The 10,137-nt window shown below is 30.6% G+C and overlaps 2 protein-coding genes across 2 annotated transcripts; both read left to right on the top strand.

Moving 5' to 3' along the window:
- Positions 1–6,890: 6,890 nt before the first annotated feature.
- On the top strand, positions 6,891–7,859 carry LOC124930136 (glutamic acid-rich protein-like). Its single transcript, XM_047470497.1, has 2 exons — positions 6,891–7,424; positions 7,509–7,859. Exons 1-2 carry the CDS (start codon positions 6,891–6,893, stop codon positions 7,857–7,859), a joined length of 885 nt encoding a protein of 294 aa, XP_047326453.1.
- Positions 7,860–7,929: 70 nt separating this feature from the next.
- Positions 7,930–9,219, top strand: LOC124930135 (caldesmon-like). Its single transcript, XM_047470496.1, has 6 exons — positions 7,930–8,034; positions 8,077–8,237; positions 8,367–8,484; positions 8,549–8,620; positions 8,765–8,884; positions 8,950–9,219. The coding sequence occupies exons 1-6, from the start codon at positions 7,930–7,932 to the stop codon at positions 9,217–9,219; spliced, it is 846 nt and encodes a 281-aa protein (XP_047326452.1).
- Positions 9,220–10,137: the final 918 nt, after the last annotated feature.

Raw genomic sequence — 10,137 nt, 5'->3', positions numbered from 1 at the left:
TACAATTAGGTTGTCCCATTGAACTTAGTTCTTGGGATCTCCAGTCTGTATAGGTTGAGTTTTCCTTCATACTAACTTATAGTAGGCTAATGTCTCAAAAGACTTCAAATTATCTCTCTATTCAATAATCTGATTAGTGGATCCACAATGTTATATTTGACTTACATAGTCAAATTTGATAACTCCATTAGAGAGTATAGTCTAATGACATTATGTCTAAGACGTGTATGTCTAGATTTGTCATTGACTCTAAGCTTGTCCAATTTCAAATTACTATCACAATAATTAGAAATTTATGTTGGTACATTCTTAGTTAACCTTAGAACATCTTCTAATAAGAAGCATAGTCATTCGTACATGCTTATCATTTAATTTTTTTTATGAAAATATTGTTTACTTGGCTAACTAGTAGACAAAATATCTTTGAACTATTCTGCCTTCGTGTAAACGATTATATATTTTACATAAAAATATTTTATTTTTCGACATAAGTCAAAAATATAGATTATAACGTTTAATCTATCCATCATAAGTTTATTAGAAGATTTTCATACGTAGATTGCACTTCTAAGTATAAACATATTCACTTTTAGACGTAAAGTCTTTCATTTAATAATATCAATATATCATTTGATAACAACATGATATTTCGTGTAGTGCAATTCATATCATTAATGAATTTAATTATTTTTATCGTAATTTTTAACGATAAAAATATCATACAAAAGACACGTAATGAAATAATTTTCATTGTCTTCATGATATATATAATTGTCACATCCACTTTTAATAAAAATATGATCAATTTTCATATCATTATTATAAAATTTGTTATAAGTCATATCAAGACTTTATAAACTTTAATTTTCATTTATTTCATAAAATCTTTTTGAAGACATTGATTCTCTAAAAAAATTATGAAAGTAATGTCAAAATATGACACGTTTCTTGATTTCAAAATCCTCAAATTTTAAATATCGATTTGAGCACCAACTCAACAAATATAAACACGACATTTTCTTGTTATTTTCTTTCTTTTTGTAACGCAACTTTATCTTTTATAGAGAACATACTCTAACAATAAATTATCTTTTTATTTATCATAATATACACAATTATTTTTGTGTTATAATCAATAAAAATATTTGCCCCCATATTCGTGTTGGTACCCTTTTTTAAATCACACACTTATATGATTTAAATCAATGATTTTCTAATCAAGAAATTGTCACACAATTCTTTTACAAATTTCTTTTGTTATACTTATCATACAATGAATAAGATAACTATATCATAAATATTTAATTGAATAAAATGTAATTTCTATACAAGAGATTAGAATGTTTATTCATATATAAATCATTCTTCACATAATCTCTACATAAGAAATTAAAATATTTAATCAATTAAAATATTTATTTCAACACTCAATTTCTATAAAAGAAATTAGAATATTTAATCAAATAAATATTCACCATATCATATGATTTCTACAAAAGAAATCATAATGTTTCAAACATCTTTGGCTGAAGCCGCTTAAACATTTATTTTCGGTTGCACGTTTGCATCCCGCAATATCGGCACGTTTGCCACATTATTCTCAAATCAAACAAGACTTTTCTTGTAATTATTTGATTTCAAAATTATCAAATTAAGTAAGTCTTAATGATGCGTTGAACAATGTATATCAAATATATTATATTAAACCAAAATTAATATATCCATATATATGATATTGTATATTATTGCTTCATTAATTTTAGTCACCACAACAAAACAACTATAATATATATAGTCAATAACATAGAAACGTAATCAAATAAATAATATGTCATATATTATTAAACAAATATATATATAATTTCATTTATCATTAAAAATACGTTTAAAAAATACATAATAATTAATTAGAATATTAATTATTACACTTAATTAGAATGTTTGACCATTTATCTTTAATCAAATATAAAACTAACTAATTATATAAATAAATATTCATGTCATCAATTATTCATTTCTTAATTAATTAGATGACCTTTAACATTCTATAATAAATCTTTGTTAATCAAATAACAAACGATTTGTGACAAATTTAAAAATTATCTATTAAAATAAAAATAAATAAAAAATAAATCTTAATTTATATATGTATATAAATTTATAGATAATCATACTTATTATGAATAATATGAATCACCATATTATTAGCTAATATGCATGATTTATATTAATAATCAATTAGAACACAATCAAATTAAATATAACCATAAATATATTTCATGTCTTAATCGAAATACTTACATTGCCATATTTTGAACAATAATCGACGTGAAGCGAGTATGCACTCTCAAAATAAATCTGGGTAGATTGTTCTCACCGAGACAATTTTTGCAAAGACAATTTCGACTAACATAGTCGTGTCTCTTTAAATGCATGATTAGAATAAGTTCTAACACAAACAACTTATTTAATCTCATTATACATACAACCTTCATTTTCTGTCATTATTAATCACATAATTTCTATAGAAGAAATTAAAATGCTTCAAAATATAAATGACAAAGTCATTTTAGCAAATTAAATTTCTACATGAGAAATCGTTAAGTGCCCAATTTTATTTCATAATTTCTACACAAGAAATTAGAATCATTCTAACATCCATGGTTAAAATCTTTTTGACAGATCAAATTTCTATATAAGACATTGTTATGGGCACTCATTCATCTCATAATTTCTGCCTAAGAAATTGGAATATTTCAATTTCAACGACTATAGTCATTTTAACGAGTCTGATTACTATAAATAAATCATTTCATATAGTCATTTTAACAATTATTGACTATCCCATTCATCTCATAATTTATACAAAAGAAATTAAAATGGTTTCAACATCAATGACTAAAGTCATTTTAACTAGTCAGATTTCTACAAAGAAATCATTGATCATTCCATTCATCTCATAATTTCTATACAAGAAATTAGAATGGTTTCAACGTTAATGACTAATGTCATTTTATCACGTCCGATTTCTACAAAAGAAATCAACGTAAATGACTACTGTCATTTTATCACGTCTGATTTCTACAAAAGAAATCATCTCATCAGCTGGATTCAAACAGGGGACCTTCCTTCCTTCATGCACCATTGCATCCGAACTTTGAACCATTGCGCCCTTTCATCATTGTACCGCTTTTATGACCTTTTGTATCCTTCAATTAGAAGAATCTATTTATTTTCTTTTACTCAACTCTGTCAACAAACAAATATATACACACATTTTAAAATGATATCTTAATACCATGATAAAATATAGTATGTAAAATAATGTATAAATAAATAGATCATCTCTCCTTATTTAGTAATCATCCTACCAAATTCTTATTAATTATCAACTCTTAATTAATTTAAGAATGCATATATTATAATTAATTATTTTAAAATTGAAACCATATGTTTCAATTATAATTAATTTTAATTACTATTAAATATAACCACTAATTTTATTTTATTTTGAAAATTATAAGTTAACCTTTTAGTTACCTTTTCATTCATTAAAAATAATAATTTTAGTAACTATCAAACTTTTAATGAAAAAGAAAACAAATTATTGTTTTCTAAATTATTTTCAAGAACACGTTTGTATAATGAATATACATCATTTTTCTTTAGGGAATATAAATCTACATCAACATATATTAGCTTATAAAAGTAAGCTTTCATACAAATAATATTAATAATAATTAACATTATATGTATACAATAAAGACTTATCTTTATTTATAGATTCTTTTATTCCTTTAGATGAACAACCTTATCTTATCGAAATAAGTCATCATCTCCTTTGCAAGGTCGCGACTCGTATTTATAAAACATCAAAGACAAAGATTTTCGACGACAAAAGCTACTAAATAACTTAGCACATGGAACTGTTTTAAGATTGTTAGAAATCTTGTCTTGAAATAAATTACAGAAATATATATAAAATAATGTACAAATAAATGAAATAAATAAAATATATGAAGAACGAAATCACCGATTGAGATGTTGATTCGAGACATGTGTCAGACACATTTCCCTTAAAACAGTTCCATCGTTTCCCGTTTGTGCTGAAGCTTATCGAAAATGTCTGTCTTCCAGGGTACAACGAATCCAGTAGTGATTCTGCACTGAAATCACTACTCGTTGAGCTTGATTAGTGTACCTGAACTATCATCGGGTTTTAACGGAAAATATCGAGCAAAAAACTCGAAGAACACTCACAAAATAAGAAGAGGGCTTTTGGAATTCTAGAGTGAGAAAAATTAAGGATGAAGTGAGTTTTTGATTAGAGATGAGAGGTCTTATATTGTTGAAAAGTTAAACCATTAAATAAAATCATTATTTGATCCAACCGGTTGACATTGTTTGCCTCTTCTACCTTAACATTTTTCTCTTCATTATAGAGTAATTGTTTGCCAAAACAATTAAGGCATTTACAATTCAATACTAACGTTACATGGTTTTCAATTTGTTAATAATAATATAAATTATCATAACAAATAATAATAATAATAACAAACTCATGTAAGTTACACTACAAATTAACAACATTTTGTTAATTGGTCATCAAGACATTTTAGATCAATTAATTTAAATTAATTGATTTAAATTATACATTTGGGTCAAATTTCACCTTTTAATTTACATTTGAATTTCATGAAATTTTATTACCCACATTCTAATTTCCATTCATTAATGAAATTTATAAAATTAGTTTAAAAATTCTAACATATAATTAATTAAAATTTTGAGAACCTTGCTTCTCACCCTTCATTTATTTTATTTATTTAGACTTTAATTTTATTTCACTATTTTAATATACTATTAATTTTTAATTTATCATCTAATTATTTTCATTTAAATATTTTATATTTATTTTTCTAATTCGAAAAAATAGAATCTCATTATTAATTTTTTTTCTAATTCTCTCTTCTTTAATATTCATCTTCTTCATTTATATATTAGTTAAATTTATTATGTTTATAATTATTTAATTTTATTACATTGGAGTAATATTACAAGTTAACATCATCTAATTTTTTTTTTTTATAATTTCACTATAACTGTTCAATACAATATTTATTTAGTTTTAACTTATAACTTTACTATTACGGAACAAACATTTCAGCAATAAAAATGTGAAAACGGAACTTCGCAATAAAATAGAGCATGATTTTTTTACCGACTCTTTGACACTCCCTCCATATTGAACGAGATTTATTTAAGGACATAAATATATATTTTATTATATATGAATTTAATGTTTTTAAATCCGTAACGTATTTTTTAATATATAATTTATTTCACAAAATTTAAGCCCACCCCAATGCGAATTCCTAGGTATGTCCCTGATTATACGCGTTTTATATAATATGCGTATAATGTAAAACGTGCATTTCGTAGTATATAAATCTTAATTTACCCTAATTTTAAAAATGCGTTTCAACTTACGACTTTACTCTCCAGCTTCCACGACTCTCCAACTTTCTCCAACATCAGTTCAACTTCGTTCAACATCATCATCGCTCAACTCTCAACATCGTTCGTCTATCTTGTCGTTCCTATATTCAGGTGAGTTTGGAGTTTAGGGTTTATGTGTAATATTCTTATTATTTTGACGTTTATGTGTAATACTCCAATGTATGTGTATATTGATGGATAATCCTTAACTTTTAGGGTTTATGTGTGTAAATTCTGATGTTGCTTATCCAATATTTCTCACTCACACGTATTACATCAACGTATTGTAATGTTCTTATTCTGCATGCACGCATAGTTTATGGTTTATATAATATAATATTTGTGTATTTCTACGTCACGAGCATTGTAAGTATGTGTATATTGAAATGTCCGCATATTATCTGATGTTGCTTACTTGAGTTGGTTATGGTTTATCCAATGTCCGCGTATTGTCTGATGTTTCTTACTTAAGTTGTTATGCTTACTCCAATATTGTTTATTTTTTACTTACTTGTTGTTCCTTTTTTGTAGATGAGTCAACCATAATTCCTGAGTTTGCTACTATGGTATCATGGGAAGTTAATCGGTCAAACATTACCACCAAGTTTGTTGCAATAGATCTAATAGAAAGGGTAGAGCAAACCCAATTCCATTTTTTATTCAAAGCAACCCCGTCACTACGGTTCTTAGGAACGATAATCCATCAAATGATCCTAAGGAATAGCAGCTCAAATTCTAAGCAGATGAAGTTTCTCGTGAATGGAGAGGAGCTGTGCTTTGGGATGAAGAAGTATGCCTTGGTCACATGCCTCAAATTTGGGAGATTCCCTACGGTGGAAACTATTTTCAATCAAGTTGAAGAATGTCCACCTTTAGTGGTAAAATATTTTAAAAGTAATATGATTGTTAGAATAGGAGACCTTCACTCAAGATTTATGTCCTACTTTGATAAGTAAGATGCATGGAAGTTGGGGCTGATATTCCCGGTTTTCCATTATATCTTCTCCCTTGATCCAAGGGGGATAATAAATATCAAACTCATTCGCATGGTCGAGGACATCAACACTTTCCTCCAATTTCCATGGGTAAAGTTGTCATTCAAAACAAACCTGAAGGGTTTGAATAGGGACTCGGAACACTTTAGGTCGGTATATCTGGACAAGAATAAAGCCATATGATAGAAGGAAGACAAGAAGTTTGATGTTTTTTATACCGTATTTGGGTTCGCACTAGCCTTCCAAGTGTGGACATATGAGGTTATGAAAGCGTTTGTCCCCAAACTTGCCCAGAGGATACTGCAAGCACATGATCCTGTCTGCTAGTACAAATCCAGTAGAAAGAGCACCGCCTTTGATCTTCACACTACCCTTCAAGACAAGGTTGTCAAAAAGATGGAAGTGTCTGAAGAAGAGAAGATCTTGTACGATGGGGAGGAGTTTAAAGATATGAGAGGTAATTTGTATGATTCATTATTTGAACTTGATTCCAGAAAGAGGAAAAATGAAGTGATTGAAGATGTAGTTCCTCCCAAACTTGCCATGAGGAAAAGACGACAAATTACTTACCCTAACACCTCTCATTCTGTTCCTGTCAAACCTTCCACGAGAAGAAGAACCTGCATCCCTACTCCCAGCCCTAGCACCTCTCATTCTGTCGAGAGTTCCACCGGGACTCAAGTAGATGATGAAGGCCCTCAAATGAATCCAACATCAACAGCTCCCCAGGATAGATTTAGATTGGATCAACTAGCGAAGGAGGTAAATAAACTAAAAACTGAAATAAATCTCATAAAAGAGATATTGAACCAACTACAAGAACAATTTGGCATAATGTCAGTCACACTAGAGGAGGAACGAAGCATGAGGAGATTGAAGAGGAATGAGAAGAAGGAGAATGTTGAGGTTATTGAGGAAGACAAGGATGAGGTATGTACAATTCACATTCACACTTTTGTATAGGTTCACAATTTTTGTCTAATTTTTTCCAATGTGCAAGATAATATTGAGGAGGAAGATTTGGAGAAGGTGGATATGTTAATGGAGAAGAAGAATAAGAATGTTAATGTGGAGAAGGAGAAGAAGAACGACAAAAAGAAGGTGGTGGAGAAGGTGGATGTGGTAGTGGAGAAGGATGAGGAAGACAAAGATGAGGATGTGGAGAATGTGAATGAGGAAGACAAGGATAATGATCTGTTGGAGGAGAAGGATGATGAATCAATCAATGAGGAATATGTGGAGAAGGTGAATGTGTTTGAGGAGATTGAGAAAGATGTGGAGAAGGTGACTGTGTTGGAGGAGAAGGAGGAAGATGTGGAGAAGGTGAATGTGTTGGAGGAGAAGGATGAGAATATGGTGAATTAGGAAGATTTGGAGAAGGTGAATGTGTTGATTGAGGATCTGGTGAAGAAAATTAATGACGTGGAGAAGGTGAATGAGAAGATTGAAATATGTGGAGAAGGTGAATGTGTTTGAGGAGATTGAGGAAGATGTGGAGAAGGTGACTGTGTTGGAGGAGAAGGAGGATGATGTGGAGAAGGTGAATGTGTTGGAGGAGAAGGATGAGAATATGGTGAATTAGGAAGATTTGGAGAAGGTGAATGTGTTGATTGAGGATCTGGTGAAGAAAATTAATGACGTGGAGAAGGTGAATGAGAAGATTGAGGAAGATGTGGTGAATGAAAAGATTAACAAAGATAAGGATGTGGATCTGTTTGTGGAGAAAAATGTGGTGAAGAGAAGGTGGAGGAAGATTTAGTGAGTGAGAAGGATGTGGTGCTAAAGGATGAGGATCTAAAGAAGGATGATGTATGTAAAATTCACGCTTTTTGTATTGGTTTACACATTTTGTCTAATTTTTTCAATGTGCAGGACAAGATTGAGGATCTGTTGGCGGAGAAGGTGGAAGATGTGGCATAAGGTGAATGATAATGTGGAGGAAGATGTGGTGAATGAGAAAGTGGAGGATGAGGATCTAAAGAAGGATGATGTATGTACAATTCACGCTTTTTATATTGGTTTAAGCATTTTATCTAATTTTTTCCAATGTGCAGGACAAGATTGAGGATATGTTGGTGGAGAAGGTGGAGGATGTGGAGAAGGTGAATGAGAAGGTGGAGGAAGATGTATGAATAAGAAGGTGGAAGATGTGGAGAAGGTGAATGAGAAGGTGGAGGCTTAGGATCTAGAGAAGGATGAAGTATGTACAATTCACGCTTTTTGTATTGGTTTACGTATTTTGTTTAATTTTTTCCAATGTGCTGGACAAGATTGAGGATCTGTTGGTAGAGAAGGTGGAGAATGTGGAGAAGGTGAATGAGAAGGTGGAGGATGATGTAGTGAATGAGAAAGATGTGGTGCTGAAGGATGAGGATCTGAAGAAGGATGAGGTATGTACAATGCACTCTTTTTGTATTGGTTTACGCATTTTGTATACTTTTTTTCCAATGTGAAGGACAATATTGAGGATATGGTGAATGAGAAGATTGAGGATGTGGTGCTGAAGGATAATGATGTGTTTGTAGACAAGAAGAAGGTGAACAAGAAGAAGGTGCATAATAAGAAGGTGGAGAAGAAGAAGGTGGAGAAGAAGAAAGACAAGGAGGAGAAGGATGTGTTTGTGGAGATGATGGATAAGAAGAAGGTGAAGAAGAAGGTAGACAAAGAGGAGGAGGATGTGTTTGTGGAGAAGGTGGACGAGAAGAAGGTGGACAAGAAGAAATAAGACAAGGTGGAGGAGAAGGAGGACAAAAAGAAGGATTTGGAGAAGAAGGACGAGAAGAAGGTGGAGGAGGATGTGGTGGAAGTCAAGTATAATGCAATCCAATATAAGAGAAAGAGATTGAGATTACTTACTCCTTACATCGACCCTCTGGAAAAAAAATGAGGGTCAAAGATACAATCAAGGTCAATCCTTTGGTGAAATTTGATCCGGAACTGCTAAAAAAGTTGACGAATTTGATGAGGAAAAAATGAATTTAAAATGGTGGATGTCAATACTGGCTCCACAGACTATAAATTCTTCAATACAATACTGAGGAAATCTAAGTGGCTCATAGATGAGATATTATTCATTATAGAGTATTCACGCTTTTTGTATAATTCACGCGTATTGTGGCATCATGCTTATTGTATAATTCACACGTATTGTGCAGGAGATCAATGACGCATGTTTTCTGCTAAGAAAAAGAGGAACCACTTACCTTAAGACTTACACTAAGGATTTTACAATCGCGGATATTCATTTAACTACTATGTTGTCAGCACAATATAAAAGGTTTGTTGATGATTCAAAAGACTTTTCTTTTGATATAAACTTTATAAAGTACTAGTGGGGTGCAGAGGAAAGACATATGCTGATGTGGAGTATGGTTGATGACATTTATGTCCCAATCAACCTCGATTTTCTACAATGGGTATTATGTGTGGTGCGACTTAGAGAATGGCGAATTGACGTGTACAATTGTGATCAGTCAATTTTCAAGGGAGAAAAATTTGCATAATTCATGCAACCCCTCTGTGAAATGCTTCTTTATTTTCTTAAACAAGAAATGTCTGAAGTGGAAATTGTTAACTATCCTAAGATGACTGAGGATAGTTTCACATTTCATAGAATCCCACACCCAAAAGTCCCAATAGCAAA

This window comes from Impatiens glandulifera, chromosome 3, assembly GCF_907164915.1.
Source record: "Impatiens glandulifera chromosome 3, dImpGla2.1, whole genome shotgun sequence".
NCBI classification, from domain to species: Eukaryota; Viridiplantae; Streptophyta; class Magnoliopsida; order Ericales; family Balsaminaceae; genus Impatiens; species Impatiens glandulifera.
This window is presented reverse-complemented; position numbering and strand designations above follow the sequence as displayed.

Coding starts and splice junctions, on each gene's coding strand:
- LOC124930136 (XM_047470497.1), top strand. CDS start 6,891: ATGGAAGTGTCTGAAGAAGAGAAGATCTTGTACGATGGGGAGGAGTTT. Junction 7,425..7,508: donor TTGAGGAAGACAAGGATGAG/GTATGTACAATT, acceptor AATATTGAGGAG/GAAGATTTGGAGAAGGTGGA.
- LOC124930135 (XM_047470496.1), top strand. CDS start 7,930: ATGAGAAGATTGAAATATGTGGAGAAGGTGAATGTGTTTGAGGAGATT. Junction 8,485..8,548: donor AGGATCTAAAGAAGGATGAT/GTATGTACAATT, acceptor TCCAATGTGCAG/GACAAGATTGAGGATATGTT. Junction 8,885..8,949: donor AGGATCTGAAGAAGGATGAG/GTATGTACAATG, acceptor TCCAATGTGAAG/GACAATATTGAGGATATGGT.